This window comes from Lampetra planeri, unplaced genomic scaffold, assembly GCF_965212315.1.
Source record: "Lampetra planeri unplaced genomic scaffold, kcLamPlan1.2.h2 scaffold_960, whole genome shotgun sequence".
Taxonomy (NCBI): Eukaryota; Metazoa; Chordata; class Hyperoartia; order Petromyzontiformes; family Petromyzontidae; genus Lampetra; species Lampetra planeri.
In genome coordinates, this window is record NW_027615782.1 from 1 (window position 1) to 23,997 (window position 23,997).

At 58.8% G+C, this 23,997-nt stretch overlaps 1 protein-coding gene across 1 annotated transcript in view; it reads right to left on the reverse strand.

Annotated features, from left to right (window-relative positions):
• Positions 1-819: 819 nt before the first annotated feature.
• The window catches only part of LOC144742279 (fibrillin-2-like), a gene marked incomplete at its 5' end in the record, with an annotated part of 34,369 nt that continues 11,191 nt past the window's right edge, over positions 820-23,997 (reverse strand). Inside the window, 17 exon segments of the mRNA XM_078624750.1 lie at positions 820-2,866; positions 3,972-4,109; positions 4,112-4,190; positions 4,937-5,168; positions 5,672-5,717; positions 5,719-5,792; positions 6,456-6,584; positions 7,555-7,671; positions 8,546-8,668; positions 10,662-10,787; positions 11,683-11,892; positions 13,384-13,509; positions 16,733-16,864; positions 18,072-18,194; positions 19,364-19,483; positions 21,343-21,468; positions 22,613-22,681. Coding sequence (XP_078480876.1) covers positions 2,441-2,866; positions 3,972-4,109; positions 4,112-4,190; positions 4,937-5,168; positions 5,672-5,717; positions 5,719-5,792; positions 6,456-6,584; positions 7,555-7,671; positions 8,546-8,668; positions 10,662-10,787; positions 11,683-11,892; positions 13,384-13,509; positions 16,733-16,864; positions 18,072-18,194; positions 19,364-19,483; positions 21,343-21,468; positions 22,613-22,681 — 2,396 coding nt within the window.

A 23,997-nucleotide genomic window follows, 5' to 3' on the forward strand; every position in this document is an offset into this window, starting at 1 on the left:
AAACATTGTTTTCGGGGTTAGATTATGTACAAATGAAGGTGTCGTCGTTAACCCACCGCCACCACCACCACCCGACACAGACAATGAGTCAGGGCTTGTCACGTGAACAAAATGTGCCAATGAGTTGCTTGCTCAGCACGAACCGGTTGCGTGAACCCACAACATTAACAATCTGAGTCACGTGTCGTTTCGCCGGTGATTACAACAGCCACCAGCAGTTTCGATTCAAAGCTTTCGTGACTGCAGGGATTCATCTTCTTGGTTCTTTCGGTAAAGTCACGTAGAAGGGAAATAATAAAATAAAAATAAAACATAATAAAATAATTCTCACGACGTTTCGGCCACAACGCAAGCAGCCGTCCTCAGGTGCTTGCGTTGTGGCCGAAACGTCGTGAGAATTATATTATGTTTCATTTTTATTATTTTATTACTTCCCTTCTACGTGACTTTACCGAAAGAACCAAGAAGAAGCCACCAGCAGCTTCATCGGGCGACTTGTGCCCAAATTGTTTACGTGACGAACCTTACCGATTGGCTGTATCGGGTGGTGGTGGTGCTGGTGGGATTAATGACACATTCATTTTCACGCGATCTAACCCCCCCCCAAGAAAAAACCTTTCATTATGAATAATATTGATCGGGATAGCCCACTGCGACGATGTGTTCAAATTGAAACGACATCTCCGTCGGTTAATTGGACCCGTTTCGTATTTGTATTCTTCTCACTGACACGTCTTGCCCAGCAAACCACGGGGGTGGTTTTCCACAAGGCCATTTGCCGAGCCGTGCCAGAAACCAAACCTCGATAGCCGCTCGCCCACCCCCCCCTCCCTCCCTCCCTCCACGTCGCGCGTCGCAATCTGCCTCGGTGCGAGTGACGTCAGTGGCACGGCACGGCTTCTTGCAGTGGAACAACAACAACAAAGAGCCGTTGCTAGGCACGGGGGCCACCCCGGCAAACGGGCTAAGTGGCAACGGAGGCTCGTGTTCCCCGAATGACTTTGAGGCGCTTACGCAGCGAGTCACACCACCTCAGAGGAGTTTTGATCGCGTCTGGCAAGATAGCACTGCACTACGCGCGCGCGCGCGCGCGTGTGTGTGTACACGTGCGTGTGTACGAACGGATGCGCGCGCGCGTGCACACACAAACACACAATGACATGACGTACGCATGCGTATACTTGGCCGACGGTGTACGCACACCACACACACACACCTAAAATAGTACGTACCGATGAACGCACGCATGCACACAAGGACTCGCACGAAAAGCAACGAAACAAAGATCCCCCGTATAGCCCACGCAGGCTGCTGGGGGCAAGTGCTGTCGAGTGAGCACCTCCGTGAAAGCCGGCGCTGGCGGTGCTGCCGGCACCGCGCCCGGCCGCCTTTGTCTCCCCAGTGCTGATGCTTACACGATGCACCAAGTACTCATTTAGGGCTGAGCGGACCTCAGGGAGGCACATAACCGGTTCAGATATTCACCACCGGCGATGGCCGCGAGAGGGAATCAAACTCGGGTCGCCGGGTTCGTAGTCGCGCGGGGTGCTAACCGCTGCACCTCCGCTCTCCGTCACGCAAAAACAACGATCCCCCCCCCCCCCCCCTTAACAGACTGTTGGGGCAAGCGCTGTTGGCGAGTAGCACCTATGAAGGCCGGCACGGCACGCGAAGGGGGTGGGTGGCCAGCACCACGCCCGGCCGCCTTTGTCTTCCTAGCGGCGTTGTTAGCACATCCTACTAGGTAATCATTTGAGGCCGAGTCGACCTAGGGGAGGCCCAGGACCGATCCAGATGATTGTCACTGGTGGTATCTACACAAATAGACACTCACACCCACACGCTCTCACACCCTCGCACACCCTCACACAATTCTAGATTTGAAGCTTTCGTGACTGCAAGGATTCAAATTCTTAGGTTTGTTCGGTAAAGTCACCATGTAGGTAAAACATCAAAATTAATGTTGCCTCCGAAACGTCGTGATTTTTATTTTATTTTATTTTTTATTAATTTTGATGTTTTACCTACGTGACTTTACCGAAAACACCTAAGCATATGAACCCTCACACAAACATCCTCACACTCACACCCACAAACTCTCACACTCACACCCACAAACTCTCACCCACACTCACACCCACAAACTCTCACACTCACACACACGCCCACACTCACACACACTGGCCAACAGCACTTGCCCCAACATTCTGTATGTACCCGCCGGCTAAAGACAGGAACCACACGCGCACACACCCATGCACACACGCACACACTCACACACCCACACACCCACACACACACCCACACACACACGCACACACGCGCGTGCCCGCTAGTTGGTGAGTTCCACGCTGAGCTCCAGCCGGAGCGCCTGCCCCACCTCCCCCGAGGGCACCGCCGCGGTCCCCTCTCCTCCCGCAGGCGCCGCAGCTCGCCGCGCTCAAACGCCGCCGTCCCGCCGATCACCAGCGAGTAACTCCCCGGGGTGGCCCTCCTCCGCACCACCCGCAGGAGGGCCGGCCCTGCGGGCCGTCGCCGCGGAGGCCCCGGTGGCCCCGGCGGCTCCGCCGGCGTGCCGGATTTCGAAGCACGGCTTGGACCGAGCGCCGTCGGAGCGGGCGACGCTGAGGATGCGGTAGCGCACGTGGCCGCTCAGCGTTTTGAGCGCGGGGATGAGAGCGAGGATGGTGATGTCATCATCATCCTCCTCCACCTCGTCCTTCTCCTCGCCCGCGGCGGCGGCGGCGGCTTCCTGCGTCTTCCGCTTCTTCGTCTTCGCCTGCCGCTCCTCGCCGTCGCTACGGGCGCGGAGCTTGCTGGAGAGTGGCACCCGCAGCCTCATCGGATGGTCCGTGTCCAGGCCCGGCTGGGGACACGTGGTGGGGACACGTGGTGGGGACACGTGGTGGGGACACGAGGTGGGGACACGAGGTGGGGACACGTGGTGGGGACACGTGGTGGGGACACGCGGTGGGGACACGCGGTGGGGACACGAGGTGGGGGACACGTGGTGGGGGACACGTGGTGGGGACACGTGGTGGGGACACGTGGTGGGGACACGTGGTGGGGACACCAGGTGGGGACACGAGGTGGGGACACGAGGTGGGGACACGAGGTGGGGACACGAGGTGGGGGACACGAGGTGGGGACACGAGGTGGGGGACACGAGGTGGGGACACGAGGTGGGGACACGTGGTGGGGACACGAGGTGGGGGACACGAGGTGGGGACACGCGGGTGGGGACACGAGGTGGGGACACGTGGTGGGGACACGAGGTGGGGACACGAGGTGGGGACACGAGGTGGGGACACGTGGTGGGGACACGTGGTGGGGACACGTGAATACCACAGAGATCCAGGCGGGGTACCCGGTCCAGCTCCAGACAGAGGAGTGGCAGCCTCTCCTCCGCAGTGAGCATTCGGAATTCCATCACCCATAGTGGTTTTTTGTTGTTTCTGGAGGAGCCTCAAGGGTACGGATTCAGTCTCCTGGCTCCGCCAAATGGGGTTTGGCCTGGAGACCGCCATAGACGCCTGTCCCCCCGGGGCCTCCGGCACAAGCTTAGTTACATTTTTAAATCGTGGTTTGGTGGTCATTTATTGAAGGTGGAGGGGTTACAAGCCCCTCGCACCCATCCAAACTCACACACCCCACTCATACACTCACTCTCACACTCACAAACTCTCACTCACTCTCAGATGCAGTGGGTTGCCATGCAAATCATGATAGCGTCTCAGATCTGCAACGGTGGCGACGGTGATGATGACGATGATGACGATGACCACGGCGACGTAGAAAATGATGTGGCTCATGATGACGAAGAACGCAATGATGACGATGATGATATCCCCGATGACGAATGACGAGACGGTGACGATCATAACATCGACGACGACACTCACGACACTCATGACACTCACGACACTCACGACACTCATGATACGAATGACGACGATTACGACGACCCTCACCTGGCTGGCGACGCCGTCGTCCCCGCGCTCCGTCTCCTCCCCGGCGGTGCCGTTGGCACCGCGGCGGAAGCGTCCACCCTTGGGCACGCCGTTCACCTTGCAGTCGTAGCAGCCCTCGTGCGACAGCTCGTTGCCATCACCCGCCCGCCGCCGCCGTCACCGTCGCCACCCAGGGCGAAGCCCTGGCCGCTGGTGAAACCCATGCCTGACACGCAGTGCCTGGGGGGTGGGTGTGGGGTGGGTGGGGTGGGTGGGTGTGGGGGGTGCGGTGGGTGGGGTGGTTGGGTGTGGGGGTGGGTGTGCGGGTGGGGTGGGTGGGTGTGCGGGTGGGGTGGGTGGGTGTGGGGTGGGGTGGGTGGGGTGTGGTGGTGGGTGGGTGTGGGGTTGGGTGGGTGGGTGGGTGTGGGGTTGGGTGTGGGGTGGGTGGGTGTGGGGTTGGGTGGGTGGGTGGGTGTGGGGTTGGGTGGGGTGGGTGGGGTGTGTGGGGTTGGGTGGGTGGGTGTGGGGTGGGTGTGCGGTGGGTGTGGTGGTGGGTGGGTTTGGGGGTTGGGTGGGTGGGTGGGTGTGGGGTTGTGTGTGGGGTGGGTGGGTGTGTGGGGTTGGGTGGGTGGGTGGGTGTGGGGTTGGGGTGGGTGTGGAGTTGGGTGGATGGGTGGGTGTGGGGTTGGGTGGGTGGGTGTGTGGGGGTGGGGTGGGGTGAGACACGCAGCCAAACGATCTCAAGGACACCGTGACAAAGGTCCCCCACGTAGCTGATTGCGAGCAAAAGCTCCTACGGAAGGCCTAGTCATCATCATCATCATCGTCCCATCCCCCCATCATCGCCTCGCCATCAGCCCCCATCATCGCGCGTGTGCCATAAGCACGTGCGTGTACGTGCGCACACCTGTGTACACGCACGTGTACGCACAGGTACACAGGTGTGTACACGTGCGCGTGCGTGTGCGCGCGTCTCGGGCCCTCACCCCTGGCCCACGCGGTAGTAGCCGGGGGGGCAGCCGCACAGGTATCCGCCCTCGGTGTTGGAGCAGCCGTGGCTGCAGGGGTTCCGCGCCGAGGTGCACTCGTTCACGTCGCGGCAGCTGCCGCCCGGCGACTCGTAGCTGTAGCCGGTGGGGCACGCGCACTTGAAGCTGCCCAGCGTGTTGTAGCACGACGCACGGCCGCACACGCGCGGGTTCACGCACTCGTTCTCGTCTGGCGCGGGGGGGTGGGGGGGGGGGGGTAGGTGGGGGGGGGTGATGGGGGGGGTAGGAGGGGGGGTGATGGGGGGGGGGAATTAAGAATCTCTTACCCCCCCCCCCATCCCCCACATTGTTTCCAAATGTCACGGCACTCTGAGGCCTCCCCTCTCCCCCCTCCCCCCTCCCCTCTCCCCCCTCCCCCCCCCTACCCTCCCCCCCTACCCTCCCCCCCTACCCTCCCCCATCCCCTCCCCCCTCCCCTCTCCCCCCTACCCTCCCCCTCCCCCCCTCCCCTCTCCCCTGTCCCCTCTCCCTCCTCCCCTCTCCCCCTGCCCTCCCCCCCTACCCTCTCCCCCCCTCCCCTCTCCCCCCCTCCCCTCTCCCCCCTCCCCTCTCCCCCCCTCCCCTCTCCCCCCTCCCCTCTCCCTCCTCCCCTCTCCCCCCCTCCCCCCCTACCCTCCCCCCCTACCCTCTCCCCCTACCCTCCCCCCCTACCCTCCCCCCCCCCCCGCTCACCGATGCACTGGTTCCACTGGTAGTGCTGCGTGTAGCCAGCGGGGCAGGGAGCAGCGGTAGCCGCCCACCATGTTCTGGCAGCCGTGCTGGCAGCGGTGGCTCCCACTGCACTCGTCCACGTCTGTGAGGGGGGGGGGGGTGGAGGGGGGGTAGGTGAGTGGGTGGGGGGGTGGAGGGGGGGGGTAGATGAGTGGGTGGGGGGGGGGGGTGGAGGGGGGGGGGGGTAGGTGAGTGGGTGGGGGGGTGGAGGGGGGGGTAGATGAGTGGGTGGGGGGCGGGTGGAAGGGGGTTCAGTGGGGAGTGGGGTCGGTATATGGGTAGTTGGGTAGGTAGGTAGCTATGTAGGTAGGTGGGAAGGCGAGTAGGTGGGTGGGTAGGTGAGTGGATGGGTGGGTAGGTGGGTGGTTAGTTGGGTGGGTGGTTAGTTGGGTAGATAAGTAGATGGGTCGGTAGGTGGGTGGTTAGTTAGTTAGTTGGGTGGGTGGTTAGTTGGGTGGGTAGGTGGGTAGGTGGGCGGGTAGGTGGGAGCGTAGCCTGGTAGGTGAGTAGGTGGCGAGTTGGGTCGGTATATGGGTAGTTGGGTAGGTAGGTAACTATGTAGGTAGGTGGGTAGGTGGGAAGGCGAGTCGGTGGGTGGGTAGGTGAGTAGATGGGTCGGTAGGTGGGTGGTTAGGTAGGTAAGTAGGTGGGTAGGTGGGCGGGTGAGTAGGTGGGCGGGTAGGTGGGTGGTTAGGTGGGCGGGTAGGTGGGTAGGTGGGCGGGTGAGTAGGTGGGCATTGAGTACCATCGCAGTTGAGTCCAGACGCGTCGAGGCTGAAGCCGCGCTGGCACTCGCACTCGAAGCTGCCCGGGGTGTTCTGGCAGACGCCCTTCGAGCCACACAGGCCGGACTGCCCCACGCACTCGTTGTTGTCTGTGCAGGGAGGGACCACAGGTGACGGAGCGGGAGAGACAGGGGGGGGGGGGGTTATGCTGTCCGCACACACACACGCTCACTCATTCATTCACTCACTTCCTTGCTGATTCCCTCACTCGCTCGCTCATTCACTCGCTCACTCCCTCATTCCCTCCCTCCCTCCCTCTCTCGCTGATTCCCTTAGTCACTCACTCGCCCCTTTAATCGCTCACCTCCCCTCACTCACTCCCTCACTCACTCACTCACTCCCTCACTCACTCCCTCACTCACTCCATCATTCACTCGCTCCCTCACTCCCTGAGTCCCTCCCTCGCTCGCTTGCTCCATCACTCACTCCCTCGCTCCCTCTCTCACTTGCTCCATCATTCACTACCTGAGTCCCTCCCTCGCTCCATCACTCCCTCGCTCCCTCCCTCACTCGCTCCATCACTCACACGCTCCCTCCCTCGCTCAGTCGCTCTCGCTCGCTCGCTCCTTCAATCGCTCGCTCGCTCCTTCACTCGCTCACTCACTCCCTCCCTCACTCGCTCCTTCAATCGCTGGCTTGCTCCATCACTCACTCACTCCCTCACTCCCTCACTCACTCCCACCATTCACTCGCTCCCTCACTCCCGGAGTCCCTCCCTCGCTCGCTTGCTCCATCACTCACTCCCTCGCTCCCTCACTCACTAACTCACTCCCTCGCTCCCTCTCTCACTTGCTCCATCACTCACTCCCTCCCTCACTCGCTCCTTCAATCACTCGCTCACTCCATCACTCGCTCCCTCACTCCCTGAGTCCCTCACTCGCTCGCCTCCATCACTCACTCACTCGCTCCCTCTCTCACTTGATCCATCACTCACTCACTCACTCGCTCCCTCTCTCACTTGCTCCATCACTCACTCCCTCCCTCGCTCGCTCCTTCAATCGCTCCCTCTCTCTCTCTGTCCGGCAGCAGTGAGCGGGTGAGTGGCGAGGGGCCGCTCACCGATGCAGGCCGTGTGGTGCTGAGTGAACCCTGGCGGGCACTTGCAGGTGAAGCCGCCCACCGTGTTGACGCACAGGAACTGGCAGTTGTGCTGCTTGCTGGAACACTCGTCCAGGTCTGCACGTCACACACACACACACACGCGTCATCACATGCACACACACGTCATCGCACACGTGAGTCATCACACACACACGCGTCATCACACGCACACACACACGTCATCACACACACACGCGTCATCACACGCCCACACACACGTCATCACACACACACGCGTCATCACATGCACACACACACGTCATCGCACACGTGCGTCATCACACACACACACGCGTCATCACATGCACACACACACGTCATCGCACACGTGCGTCATCACACACACACGCGTCATCACACGCCCACACACACGTCATCACACACACGCGTCATCACATGCACACACACACGTCATCGCACACGTGCGTCATCACACACACACGCGTCATCACATGCACACACACGTCATCGCACACGTGCGTCATCACACACACACGCGTCATCACATGCACACACGCGCGTCATCACACACGCGTCATCACATGCACACACACACGTCATCGCACACGTGCGTCATCACACACACACGCGTCATCACATGCACACACACGTCATCGCACACGTGCGTCATCACACACACACGCGTCATCACATGCACACACGCGCGTCATCACACACGCGTCATCACATGCACACACACACGTCATCGCACGCACACACGCGTGTCATCACACACACACGCATCATCACATGCACACACGCGCGTCATCACACGTGCGTCATCACACACACACGCGTCATCACATGCACACACACACGTCATCACATGCACACACACGTCGTCACACGCACGTCATCACACACACGTCGTCACACGCACACAGGCCTCACGTTCCCATTCCGTCGTGACCCACCAACCCCCGCCGCCACCCCCTTCCCCCGCGCTCACCCTTGCAGGTCTTGCCGTCGTCCTGCATGACGTATCCGCGGGGGCACGCGCACTGGAAACTGCCCTCCGTGTTCCTGCAGATGAAGTTGCACGGCTTGGGAGCCTGGACGCACTCGTCCAGGTCTGGGGGGAGGGGGCGAGGGGGGGGGGGCGAGGGGGGGCGAGGGGGGGGGCGGGGGGGGGCGGGGAGGCGGGGGGATGTACATCACCGACGTTCGTTGACCATCATCCGCGCTGTCGTCGTTCGGAAACTCGGCGTCGTTACAGCGGTCGGCGGCATCGTCGGTGCTTGAGCCGGGTTGTCTCAGGCGTAGTGAGGTCACGGACTCAGCGAGGTCACGGACTCAGCGAGGTCGCGATCTCAGCGAGTTCGCGGTCTCAGCGAGGTCACGGACTCAGCGAGGTCACGGACTCAGCGAGGTCATGGACTCAGCGCGGTGGCCAGTGACTCACGCAGAGACCCATAGACTCACGTAGAGACCCATAGACTCACGTAGAGACCGACAGATTCACGCAGAGACCCATAAACTCAGCAGAGACCCACAGACTCACGTAGAGACCCACAGACTCACACAGAGACCCGTGGACTCACGCAGAGACCCGTGGACTCACGCAGAGACCCATAGACTCACGCAGAGACCCGTGGACTCACGCAGAGACCCATAGACTCACACAGAGACCCGTAGACTCATGCAGAGACCCACAGACTCACGCAGATACCCACAGACTCACACAGAGACGCATAGACTCACTAAGAGACCCATAGACTTACGTAGAGACCCATAGACTCACGTAGAGACCCACAGACTCACGTAGAGACCAATAGACTCACGCAGAGACCCACAGACTTACGCAGAGACCCACAGACTCACGTAAAGACTCACAGACTCACGCAGAGACCCACAGACTTACATAGAGACCCATAGACTCACATAGAGACCCACAGACTCACGCAGAGACCCACAGACTCACGTAGAGACCCATAGACTCACGCAGAGACCCACAGACTTACGCAGAAACCCACAGACTCACGTAAAGACTCACAGACTCACGTAGAGACCCATAGACCCACGCAGAGACCCACAGACTCACATAGAGTCCCATAGACCCACGCAGAGACCCACAGACTCGCACAGAGACCCATAGACTCACATAGAGACCCACAGACTCACGCAGAGACCCACAGATACACACAGAGACCCACAGACTCACGTAGAGACCCACAGACTCACGTAGAGACCCACAGACTCACGTAAAGACTCACAGACTCACGTAGAGACCCACAGACTCACATAGAGACCCACAGACTCACGTAGAGACCCACAGACTCGCACAGAGACCCACAGACTCACGTAGAGACCCACAGACTCACGTAGAGACCCACAGACTCACGTAGAGACCCACAGACTCACGTAGAGACCCACAGACTCACGTAGAGACCCACAGACTCACGTAGAGACCCACAGACTCACGTAGAGACCCACAGACTCATGTAGAGACCCACAGACTCACATAGAGACCCACAGACTCACGTAGAGACTCACGTAGAGACCCACAGACTCATGTAGAGACCCACAGACTCATGTAGAGACCCACAGACTCACGTAGAGACCCACAGACTCACGTAGAGACCCATAGACCCACGCAGAGACCCACAGACTCGCACAGAGACCCACAGACTCACGTAGAGACCCACAGACTCACGCAGAGACCCACAGACTTACATAGAGACCCATAGACTCACATAGAGACCCACAGTCTCACGCAGAGACCCACAGACTCACGTAAAGACCCATAGACTTACGTAGAGACCCATAGACTCACGTAGAGACCCATAGACTTACATAGAGACCCATAGACTCACATAGAGACCCACAGACTCACGCAGAGACCCACAGACTCACGTAGAGACCCACGGACTCACGCAGAGACCCACAGACTCACGTAGAGACCCACAGACTCGCACAGAGACCCACAGACTCACGTAGAGACCCACAGACTCGCACAGAGACCCACAGACTCACGTAGAGACCCACAGACTCGCACAGCGAGTTAGGGGTGTTGGGGTGGTAGCGTGCTAGTGGGAGTGCATGGTGGGTGCGTTCCCGCGGCGTACCGACGCAGGCCGTGCGGGAGAGGTCTGTGGTGTATCCCGGCCGGCAGACGCAGTGGTGCGAGCCCTCCGAGTTGACGCACGTGCCGTGCTCGCACGCGCTCGGCAGCACCGCACACTCGTTGATGTCTGCCGCACGGACGGCCGGGTTGGGGGGAAGGGGAGGGGGGGGGGCACGGGGTGGTGATGATGACGGGTGGACGCACGAAGAGGTGGAGAGAGAGACAGGTGGAGAGAGAGAGAGAGGTGGAGAGAATGAATGAATGAAACTTGAATGAGAGGGGGGAGCGGGAGTCAATCTGTCTGTCTGAACCGGCTCAAGGCCTCCCGTAAACCACGTGACTTCTGCGTGGTCACCCCCCCCCCCCCCCCCCACTCTGAACCCCTCCCCTCTCTAACTGCCATCGCGCACTGTGAAAACAGACTCTCCACTCTGTTGGTGCAGCCCGGTCCGTGTGGGCACAGCTTGCTAACCGCTGCACCACCACTCTCGCACTCCTATACACTCCTTATACACTCCTGCGCCCCCCTACGCCCCCCTACACCCCCCTGCACCCCCCTACACCCCCCTGCACCCCCCTACACCCCCCTACACCCCCCTACACCCCCTTACACCTCCCACACCCTCCCAAACCCCCCTACACCCTCCTACACCCTCTACACCCCCCTACACCCCCTTACACCTCCCACACCCTCCCAAACCCCCCCTACACCCTCATGCACCCTCCCACACCCCCCTACACCTCCTACACCCTCCCGCACCCTCCCACACCATCCTACACCTCCCACACCCTCCTACACCCTCCTGCCCTCTCACCGTGCCCGTCGGTGCTGTACCCCGGGCCGTGCGGGCACAGCTTGCTAACCACTGCACCACCACTCTCACCGTGCCCGTCGGTGCTGTACCCCGGGCCGTGCGGGCACAGCTTGCTAACCACTGCACCACCACTCTCACCGTGCCCGTCGGTGCTGTACCCCGGGCCGTGCGGGCACAGCTTGCTAACCGCTGCACCACCACTCTCACCGTGCCCGTCGGTGCTGTACCCCGGCCCGTGCGGGCACAGCTTGCGGAAGGGCGCCGTGCCGGGCAGCGGGCAGAGCTCACAGCCGGCGCCCCAGCCCCTCCCGCCGGAGCAGCAGCAGCACTGGGACCTGCTGACGAGCTCCGGGCCGCTCGACGTCACCTGGCACAGCGACTGCAGCACCTCCGTGAAGCAGAAGCCCTGGCGGTTGTCTGCCGCGGAGAGAGACGGCGCAACTCGCGCAACCCGCGCAACCCGCGCAACCCGCGCAACCCGCGCAACCCGCGCAACTCGCGCAACCCGCGCAACCCGCGCAACTCGTGCAACTCGCGCAACTCGCGCAACCCATGCAACCCGCGCAACTCGCGCAACCCGCGCAACCCGCGCAACGCCCCGTACGGCCGTGCAACTGCAACCTGCGCAAGCCGTGCGAGCTCGCAGACTGCAACCGCACAAACTGCAGCGGCGAATGTGCGGAACGCAAACGCTCACGCGCACGACTCAAACAATTTTAGTGGTTCTTTTGGTAAAGTCACGTAGAAGGGAAATAATAACGTAATAAAAATAAAACATTATATTTATTGTACATAATATTTATTTATTTAGGGAAATAATAAAATATTAAAAATAACACGTAATATTTCTTTTATTTTTCTTATTTTATTGTTTACCTTCTACGTGACTTTACCGAAAGAACCAAGAAGATGAATCCCTGCAGTCGCGAAAGCTTTAAATCGAGACTAATTTTTTTTTTATTTCACCAGGTAAGCCTCCGCTGAGCTTTCATTTAACTCACTCTGTTGTTGTTGTCGTCGTTGTTGTATTCCCAAATCTTGTAACTCAATTTGAACCCACTTCACAATGTGGTATCGACTACGTCGTATACTTATGTCATACTGATGACAATACTATATTCCATCATAAAAACATATATCTTTTTTTAAACATTCTTTTTCATATCTTATGTTTCGGCTTGGGTCTAATTGTCCACGCTCAACTGACGTCTGTAATTGGCCACGGTCCCTTACGTTGTAGCAAGCTTCGGGGCCACTTCCTGGAGTCGTGGAGTTCTTCCAATACTAGTACATTCATAAAAGCGTGTTTTTAAAAAAAAAAAATTTAAATGCTACTTTTTTCAGAAGCTCCTATGAAGGCCGGAACGGCACACGAGGGGGTTGGTGGCCAACACCACGCTCGACCGCCTTTGTCTCCCCAGTGGCGATGTTTACACACCGCACCAGGTACTCATTTCAGGCTGAGTCGACCTAGAAGAGGCCCAGGACCGGTTTAGATAATCGTCACTGTTGGTGTTGGCCATCAGCGGGAATCGAACTCGGGGTTGCTGGGTTCATAGCGCAGCGCGCTAACTGCTACACTACACAGAGGCACACACACACAGACGTAGACACACACACACAGGCACACACACACAGACGTAGACACACACACACACAGGCACACACACACAGACGTAGACACACACACACAGGCACACACACAGACACACACACACAGGCACACACACACACAGGCACACACACAGGCACACACACACAGACACACACACAGTCACACACACACAGACACACACACACCGACACACACACACAGACACACACACACAGACACACACACAGACACACACACAGACACACACACAGACACACACACAGACACACACACACACACCGCCGCTGCGTTACCGATGCACTCCGTCTGCGAGGCGTCCGAGGTGAACCCATCCTGGCACTCGCAGCGGTAGCTGCCAAACGTGTTCACGCAGCCGCCATGCTCACAGATGCCTGGCCGTGAGCGGCACTCATTCTCATCTGGGGGGGACAGGGAGGGGGGGGAGGGGGGGGGAGGGGAAGAGGGGAGAGGGAGGGGAGGGGAGAGGGGGGGAGGGGAGGGGGGAGGGAACATGTCAACTCAGGTGGACCGAAGATTGTGATTGACGTGTGGTGGTGGTGGAGGTGATGGTGGTGGTGGTGATGGTGGTGGAGGTGATGGTGGTGGAGGTGGTGATGGTAGTGATGGTGGTGGAGGTGATGGTGGTGGTGGTGGTGATGGTGGTGGAGGTGATGGTGGTGGTGGTGGTGATGGTGGTGGAGGTGATGGTGGTGGGTGGTGGTGATGGTGGTGGAGGTGATGGTGGTGATGGTGGTGATGGTGGTGGAGGTGATGGTGGTGGTGGTGGTGATGGTGGTGGAGGTGATGGTGGTGGTGGTGTGATGGTGGTGGAGGTGATGGTGGTGGTGGTGGTGGTGATGGTGGTGGAGGTGATGGTGGTGATGGTGGTGATGGTGGTGGAGGTGATGGTGGTGATGGTGGTGATGGTGGTGGAGGTGATGGTGGTGGTGGTGGTGATGGTGGTGGAGGTGATGGTGGTGATGGTGGTGATGGTGGTGGAGGTGATGGTGGTGGTGATGGTGGTGGAGGTGATGGTGGTGGTGGTGGTGATGGTGGTGGAGGTGATGGTGGTGGTGGTGGTGATGGTGGTGGAGGTGATGGTGGTGATGGTGGTGATGGTGGTGGAGGTGATGGTGGTGGGGGGTGGTGATGGTGGTGGTGGAGGTGATGGTGGTGATGGTGGTGATGGTGGTGGAGGTGATGGTGGTGGTGGTGGTGGTGATGGTGGTGGAGGTGATGGTGGTGATGGTGGTGATGGTGGTGGAGGTGATGGTGGTGGTGGTGGTGATGGTGGTGGAGGTGATGGTGGTGGAGGTGATGGTGGTGATGGTGGTGGAGGTGATGGTGGTGATGGTGGTGATGGTGGTGGAGGTGATGGTGGTGATGGTGGTGATGGTGGTGGAGGTGATGGTGGTGGTGGTGGTGATGGTGGTGGTGGAGGTGATGGTGGTGGTGATGGTGGTGGAGGTGATGGTGGTGATGGTGGTGATGGTGGTGGAGGTGATGGTGGTGATGGTAGTGATGGTGGTGGAGGTGATGGTGGTGGTGGGTGGTGATGGTGGTGGAGGTGATGGTGGTGGTGGTGGTGATGGTGGTGGAGGTGATGGTGGTGGTGGTGGTGATGGTGGTGGTGGAGGTGATGGTGGTGATGGTGGTGATGGTGGTGGAGGTGATGGTGGTGGTGGTGGTGATGGTGGTGGAGGTGATGGTGGTGATGGTGGTGATGGTGGTGGAGGTGATGGTGGTGGTGGTGGTGATGGTGGTGGAGGTGATGGTGGTGGAGGTGATGGTGGTGATGGTGGTGATGGTGGTGGAGGTGATGGTGGTGATGGTGGTGATGGTGGTGGAGGTGATGGTGGTGATGGTGGTGATGGTGGTGGAGGTGATGGTGGTGGTGGTGGTGGTGATGGTGGTGGAGGTGATGGTGGTGGTGGTGGTGATGGTGGTGGAGGTGATGGTGGTGATGGTGGTGATGGTGGTGGAGGTGATGGTGGTGATGGTAGTGATGGTGGTGGAGGTGATGGTGGTGGTGGTGGTGATGGTGGTGGAGGTGATGGTGGTGGTGGTGGTGATGGTGGTGGAGGTGATGGTGGTGGTGGTGGTGATGGTGGTGGAGGTGATGGTGGTGATGGTGGTGATGGTGGTGGAGGTGATGGTGGTGGTGGTGGTGATGGTGGTGGAGGTGATGGTGGTGGTGGTGGGTGATGGTGGTGGAGGTGATGGTGGTGGTGGTGGTGATGGTGGTGGAGGTGATGGTGGTGATGGTGGTGATGGTGGTGGAGGTGATGGTGGTGATGGTGGTGATGGTGGTGGAGGTGATGGTGGTGGTGGTGGTGCTGGTGGTGGAGGTGATGGTGGTGATGGTGGTGATGGTGGTGGAGGTGGCGATGGTGGTGGTGGTGATGGTGGTGGAGGTGATGGTGGTGGTGGTGATGGTGGTGGAGGTGATGGTGGTGATGGTGGTGATGGTGGTGGAGGTGATGGTGGTGGTGGTGATGGTGGTGGAGGTGATGGTGGTGGTGGTGGTGATGGTGGTGGAGGTGATGGTGGTGGTGGTGGTGATGGTGGTGGAGGTGATGGTGGTGATGGTGGTGATGGTGGTGGAGGTGATGGTGGTGGTGGTGGCGATGGTGGTGGAGGTGATGGTGGTGGTGGTGGCGATGGTGGTGGTGGTGATGGTGGTGATGGTGGCGATGGTGGTGGTGGTGATGGTGGTGATGGTGGTGATGGTGGTGGAGGTGATGGTGGTGATGGTGGTGGAGGTGATGGTGGTGGTGGTGGTGATGGTGGTGGAGGTGATGGTGGTGGTGGTGGTGATGGTGGTGGAGGTGATGGTGGTGATGGTGGTGATGGTGGTGGAGGTGATGGTGGTGGTGGTGGTGATGGTGGTGGAGGTGATGGTGGTGGTGGTGATGGTGGTGGAGGTGATGGTGGTGATGGTGGTGATGGTGGTGGAGGTGATGGTGGTGGTGGTGATGGTGGTGGAGGTGATGGTGGTGGTGGTGATGGTGGTGGAGGTGATGGTGGTGGTGGTGGCGATGGTGGTGGTGGTGATGGTGGTGATGGTGGCGATGGTGGTGGTGGTGATGGTGGTGGAGGTGATGGTGGTGATGGTGGTGGAGGTGATGGTGGTGATGGTGGCGATGGTGGTGGTGGTGATGGTGGTGGTGATGGTGGTGGTGATGGTGGTGATGGTGGTGATGGTGGTTATGGTGATGGTGGCGATGGTGGTGGTGATGGTGGTGGTGATGGTGGTGGTGATGGTGGTGGTGATGGTGGTGGTGATGGTGGTGGTGGTGATGGTGGTGATGGTGGTTATGGTGGTGGTGGTAGTGGTGGTGGTTGTTGTGGTGGTTGTGGCGGTAGTGGTTGTGGTTCTTGTGGTTTTAGTGGTGGTTGTGGCGATAGCGGTTGTGGTTGTCGTGGTGGTAGTGGTGGTTGTGGCGGTAGTGGCAGTGGTGGTTGATGGTGGTAGTGGAGGTTGTGGTGGTTGTTGTGCTGGTAGTAGTGGTAGTGGTGGTGGTAGTTGTGGTGGCAGCGGTTGTGGTGGTGGTAGTGGTGGTTGTGGCGGTAGTGGTGTTTGTGGCGCTAGTGGTGGTGGTAGTGGTGGTGGTTGTTGTGGTGGTTGTGGGACCGCCGCACCGATGCAGCCCTCCCCGTCAGGTCTGCGCAGCATCCCGGCGGGGCAGACGCAGATGAAGGTGCCGATGAGGTTCTTGCAGAGCATGGCCCTGGACGCACAGCGGTGGAGACCCTCCTCACACTCGTCCTCGTCTGGGGGCACAGCGCATCCAGCACGCTCACACTCACTCACACTCACACGCTCACACTCACACACACTCACACACAGACACTCACACACTCACACACACAGCGGTGGAGACCCTCCTCACACTCGTCCTCGTCTGGGGGCACAGCGCATTCCAGCACGCTCACACTCACTCACACACACTCACACACACACACTAACACGCTCACACTCACACACACTTACACGCTCACACTCACTCACACACACTCACACACAGACACTCACACACACTCACGCTCGCACGCTCACACTCACACTCACTCACACGCTCGCACTCACACACACACAGACACTCACACGCTCGCACTCACACGCTCGCACTCACACACTCACACACAGACACACTCACACTCACTCACACACAGACACTCACACACACTCATACACACTCACACACACTCACACACTCCCGCTCACACGCTCACACTCACACACACACACTCACACACAGACACTCACACACAGACACTCACACACAGACGCACAGCGGTGGAGACCCTGCTCACACTCGTCCTCGTCTGGGGGCACAGCGCATCCAGCACGCTCACACTCACACTCACTCACACGCTCGCACACTCACTCACACTCACTCACACTCACACACACACAGACACTCATACGCTCGCACTCACATGCTCGCACTCACACACTCACACACAGACACACTCACACTCACTCACACACAGACACTCACACACACTCATACACACTCACACACACTCACACACTCACGCTCACACGCTCACACTCACACACACTCACACACTCACACACAGACACTCACACACAGACGCACAGCGGTGGAGACCCTGCTCACACTCGTCCTCGTCTGGGGGCACAGCGCATCCAGCACGCTCACACTCACACACTCACACACACTCACACGCTCACACTCACTCACGCTCACACACAGACACACAGACACTCACACTCACTCGCACTCACACACACACACTCACACGCTCACACACACACACTCACACACTCACACACACACACTCACACGCTTACACTCACACACACACACTCACACACACTCACACTTAAACGCTCACACTCACTCACACTCACAACTCACTCACACTCACACGCTCACACTCACTCACACACACTCACACACAGACACTCACTCACAGACACACACACTCACACACACACGGGAGGACGCACCTTGGCACATGCGCCCGTCTTCCCGCAGCACGTATCCCGCGGGGCAGGTGCACTCGTACGCGCCGTACGTGTTCACGCAGCGGAACGCGCACAGCAGCGGGTTCTGCGCACACTCGTTCACATCTAGACGGGGCGTGGGGGGGGGGAAGAGGGTGGGGTGGGGTGGGAGAGTGGGGAGGAGGGGTAAACGAATTAATTTGCAAAATGGGACCTTTTTGGCCAGTATCAAAGTGTCATGACAGGGAGTCAGCCTGCAGTGCGAGTGGACTAGTGGCCACGGGATAATAATATCACGATGCATTTCCTTTGAAAGCGATTGGCCTACTCCAGAGACGGCAGCCTTCTGCGTGGACTCGTCTCACCAGCAGTGTCAGACCAGAGAACGAGGCGAAAAGGCGGACAGTACAAAGACAATGCCACCACGCCCATCAGAGCATTTTCATTAATTTAACTCGGCAAATGAAAACGCAGATACACGCCGATCTGAGTAGGAGTACAGCTCAGAGCTGCGAGTGCGCGCGTGCGCAGAGGTACGCGTGTGTACGTACGCGCGTGCGTGTGTGCGTGCGGGGAGCGGTGGCGCTGCGGTTAGCGCGCTGCGCTACGAACCCGGCGAGCCCGAGTTCGTTTCCCGCTCACGGCCACACAACGCTGCTAACAATTGTCTAAACTCGTCCTGGGCCTCCCCTAGGTAGACTCAGCCTTCAAATGAGTACCTGGATGCGTTGTGTAAACATCGCCACTGGGGAGACAAAGGCGGCCGGGCGCGGTTGCTGGCCACCCACCCCCTCGTGCGCCGTGCCGGCCTTCGTTGGAGCCGCCACTCGCTAACAGCACTCGCCCCCCGACAGTCTTGTCAATAGGCAATGCGGCGGACCTTTGTGGACGTGTACGTGTCGATTTAAAGCTTTCGTGACTGCAGGGATTCATCTTCTTGGTTCTTTCGGTAAAGTCACGTAGAAGGGAAATAATCAAATAATAAAAATAAAACATAATAAAATAATAACAATGAAACGTAATAAAATAATTATCGCGTCGTGGCCGAAACGTCGTGAGAATTATTTTATTCTGTTTCATTATTATTTTATTATTTCCCTTCTACGTGACTTTACCGAAAGGACCAAGAAGATGTGTACGCGCACGCGTGGGGAGTGGGTTGCACGTGTGTGCCGCTACTCGCCAAGAGCACTTGTCCCCCAACAGCCTGTCCAGGCTATAACGGGGACCTTTGCCTTTAGTGGTTGCACATGTGTGTGCGTGCGGGGGGGGGGGTCCTTCGTGTGTGCGCTCACCTTCGCAGTTCATCATGGGGCCCGGCTCGAAGCCGTCGTCGCAGGCGCACTCGAAGCCCCCGCCCACGTTGGAGCACGTGCCGTTGCCGCACGGGTTGCCCACCGAGCACTCGTCCGTGTCTGCGTGGGGCGGGCACGCGGGCACACAGACACGCGGGCATGAGGACACAGACACACAGGCACACAGACACGCAGATGTGGGCATGAGGACACACAGACACGCAGACAGGTAGACACATGGACAAGCAGACGCACGGACGCATGGACGGGCAGACAGATGAGAGATTAAAGGTAAGTACAGGTGGACAATGGACAGACAGGCAGACAGGCAGGTAGTGAAACAGGCAGACAGGCAGACAGGCAGACAGGCAGGTAGTGAAACAGACAGGTAGTGAAACAGGCAGACAGGCAGACAGGTAGGTAGTGAAACAGGCAGGTAGTGAAACAGGCAGGCAGACAGGCAGGTAGTGAAACAGGCAGGTAGTGAAACAGGCAGACAGGCAGACAGGTAGGTAGTGAAACAGACAGGTAGTGAAACAGGCAGACAGGCAGACAGGTAGGTAGTGAAACAGGCAGGCAGACAGGCAGGTAGTGAAACAGGCAGACAGACAGACAGGCAGACAGGCAGACAGGCAGGTAGTGAAACAGGCAGACAGACAGGCAGACAGGCAGGTAGTGAAACAGGCAGACAGACAAGCAGGTAGTGAAACAGGCAGACAGACAGACAGGCAGACAGGCAGACAGGCAGGTAGTGAAACAGGCAGACAGACAGGCAGACAGGCAGGTAGTGAAACAGGCAGACAGACAAGCAGGTAGTGAAACAGGCAGACAGACAGGCAGACAGACAGGAAGTGAAACAGGCAGACAGACAGGCAGGTAGTGAAACAGGCAGACAGACAGGCAGACAGGAAGTGAAACAGGCAGGCAGGCAGGCAGGTAGTGAAACAGGCAGGTAGTGAAACAGGCAGACATGCAGACAGGTAGGTAGTGAAACAGACAGGTAGTGAAACAGGCAGACAGGCAGACAGGTAGGTAGTGAAACAGGCAGGCAGACAGGCAGGTAGTGAAACAGGCAGGTAGTGAAACAGGCAGACAGGCAGACAGGTAGGTAGTGAAACAGACAGGTAGTGAAACAGGCAGACAGGCAGACAGGTAGGTAGTGAAACAGGCAGGCAGACAGGCAGGTAGTGAAACAGGCAGACAGACAGACAGGCAGACAGGCAGACAGGCAGGTAGTGAAACAGGCAGACAGACAGACAGACAGGCAGGTAGTGAAACAGGCAGACAGACAGACAGGCAGACAGGCAGACAGGCAGACAGGCAGGTAGTGAAACAGGCAGACAGACAGGCAGACAGGCAGGTAGTGAAACAGGCAGACAGACAAGCAGGTAGTGAAACAGGCAGACAGACAGGCAGACAGACAGGAAGTGAAACAGGCAGACAGACAGGCAGGTAGTGAAACAGGCAGACAGACAGGCAGACAGGCAGGTAGTGAAACAGGCAGACAGACAGGCAGACAGGCAGGTAGTGAAACAGACAGACAGGCAGACAGCCAGGCAGGTAGTAAAACAGGCAGACAGACAGGCAGACAGACAGGCAGTGAAACAGACAGACAGGCAGACAGGCAGGTAGTGAAACAGGCAGACAGGCAGACAGCCAGGCAGGTAGTGAAACAGGCAGACAGACAGGCAGACAGGCAGGTAGTGAAACAGGCAGACAGGCAGGCAGACAGGCAGGTAGTAAAATAGGCAGACAGACAGGCAGACAGACAGGCAGTGAAACAGGCAGACAGACAGGCAGACAGGCAGGTAGTGAAACAGGCAGTACAGACAGGCAGGTAGTGAAACAGGCAGACAGGCAGGTAGTGAAACAGGCAGACAGACAGGCAGACAGGCAGGTAGTGAAACAGGCAGTGAAACAGGCAGTCAGGTGGACGGGCCGGCCGTGTTGCGTGGAGGACGCGAGCGGGCGCGACGCACCGATGCAGTTGACCCCGGAGTAGTCGATGCTGTAGCCGAGGGGACACTCGCAGCGGAAGGAGCCGTCCGTGTTGATGCACTGCCCGTTGGAGCAGGCGCCGGGGCTCTCCACGCACTCGTCCAGGTCTGCCGAGACACGCGGGCGGGGGGGGGGGGCAAAGACAAAGATTCCCCGTGTAGCCTTAACACACTGTTGGAGCAAGTGCGTTTAGCGAGCAGCTATGAAGCCGGCATGGTGCAGGAGGGGATGGGTGGGCAGCACCACACCCGGCCGCCTTTGTGTCCCTAGGGGCGATGTTTATTACACACCGCACCGGGTACTATTTGAGACTGAGTCGACCTAGGGGAGGCTCAAGACCGGTTAAGATCATCGTCACCGGTGGTGGTGGCCGCGAGCGGGAATCGAACCCGGGTCGCCGGGTTCGTAGCGTGGAGACACACGGACAGACACGGGGAGACACGTGCGGGTAGACACGGGGAGATGCGTGGGGACACGCGAGGAGACACGCGGGGACACGGGGAGAGACACGGGGAGTGACACGGGGAGACACGCGCGGGGACACACACAGGGAGACACGTAGGGACACGGGGAGAGACACGGGGAGTGACACAGGGAGACAGACAGGGGGAGACACAGAGACACAAAGGGAGACACACACGGGGAGACACGCGGGGACACGGGGAGAGACACGGGGAGTGACACGGGGAGACAGGCGCGGGGACACACACAGGGAGACACGCGGGGACACGCACATGGACACGGTGAGTGACACGGGGAGACATGCAGAGGGAGACACGGAGACACACAGGGAGACACGCGGGGACACGGGGAGAGAAACGGGGAGTGACACGGGGAGACATGCATGCAGAGGGAGACACGGAGACACACAGGGAGACACACACGGGGAGACACGGGGAGAGACACGGGGAGACACGTGGACACGTCGGAACGTAAAGGGGATATCGCCGGCAATGCGCCCCGTCTCACCAGAGCTGGGGAGGCTCAGCAGGCTTCAGCCTGGACGGCCCCTTAGACGGGCGAGCGCCGTGCGCAACGGGTCACTCTGGGCCCGCTGCGGTGCCGTTGCGCCGTACTTCTGTGCTCCCCCACGTCCGCCAACCCGCGCCCGACCGGCGTCGTGAATATGGCCGTACGAGACCTCCTCGACACACCCCCCCCCCCCGACCGGCGCGACGTGGGAAGGAAAAGTCCTCATCCAGCAGTGGATTGGGAGGGGGGGGGGGGCTGTGCGTGCGTCACGTGACCCACCGACGCGGCTGTCGTCAGGACCAGGGATGATGCCGACGCCCAGGGGACACAGCTCCTGGAAGTCCACACCTGGGCAGCAACACGGGGGGGGGGGGGGGGGGGCAACCAGGTGAGAGGTGCGGTGGTCAGGTGCGTGGTGATGCACTGTGTGCGTTGAACTTCTTTCGCACCGTACGTAGCGAACCGCGCTAGTCGGAGGCGCTGGGGGAAGGACAACAAACTAAACACGATGCCAGTCTATGGGTCTCTGTGTGGTGAGTCTATGTGTCTCTGTGTGAGTGAGTCTATGGGTCTCTGGTGAGTCTATGGGTCTCTGTGTGGTGAGTCTATGTGTCTCTGTGTGAGTGAGTCTATGGGTCTCTGGTGAGTCTATGGGTCTCTGTGTGGTGAGTCTATGGGTCTCTGTGTGGTGAGTCTATGTGTCTCTGTGTGAGTGAGTCTATGTGTCTCTGTGTGAGTGAGTCTATGTGTCTCTGTGTGAGTGAGTCTATGGGTCTCTGGTGAGTCTATGTGTCTCTGTGTGGTGAGTCTATGTGTCTCTGTGTGAGTGAGTCTATGGGTCTCTGGTGAGTCTATGGGTCTCTGCGTGGTGAGTCTATGGGTCTCTGTGTGGTGAGTCTATGTGTCTCTGTGTGGTGAGTCTATGTGTCGCTGTGTGAGTGAGTCTATGGGTCTCTGTGTGGTGAGTCTATGGGTCTCTGCGTGGTGAGTCTATGGGTCTCTGTGTGAGTCTATGTGTCTCTGTGTGGTGAGTCTATGTGTCTCTGTGTGAGTGAGTCTATGGGTCTCTGTGTGGTGAGTCTATGGGTCTCTGCGTGGTGAGTCTATGGGTCTCTGTGTGGTGAGTCTATGTGTCTCTGTGTGGTGAGTCTATGTGTCTCTGTGTGAGTGAGTCTATGGGTCTCTGTGTGGTGAGTCTATGGGTCTCTGCGTGGTGAGTCTATGGGTCTCTGTGTGAGTCTATGTGTCTCTGTGTGGTGAGTCTATGTGTCTCTGTGTGAGTGAGTCTATGGGTCTCTGTGTGGTGAGTCTATGGGTCTCTGCGTGGTGAGTCTATGGGTCTCTGTGTGAGTGAGTCTATGGGTCTCTGTGTGGTGAGTCTATGTGTCTCTGTGTGAGTGAGTCTATGGGTCTCTGTGTGGTGAGTCTATGGGTCTCTGCGTGGTGAGTCTATGGGTCTCTGTGTGAGTGAGTCTATGGGTCTCTGTGTGGTGAGTCTATGTGTCTCTGTGTGAGTGAGTCTATGGGTCTCTGTGTGGTGAGTCTATGGGTCTCTGCGTGGTGAGTCTATGGGTCTCTGTGTGGTGAGTCTATGTGTCTCTGCGTGGTGAGTCTATGGGTCTCTGTGTGGTGAGTCTATGGGTCTCTGTGTGGTGAGTCTATGG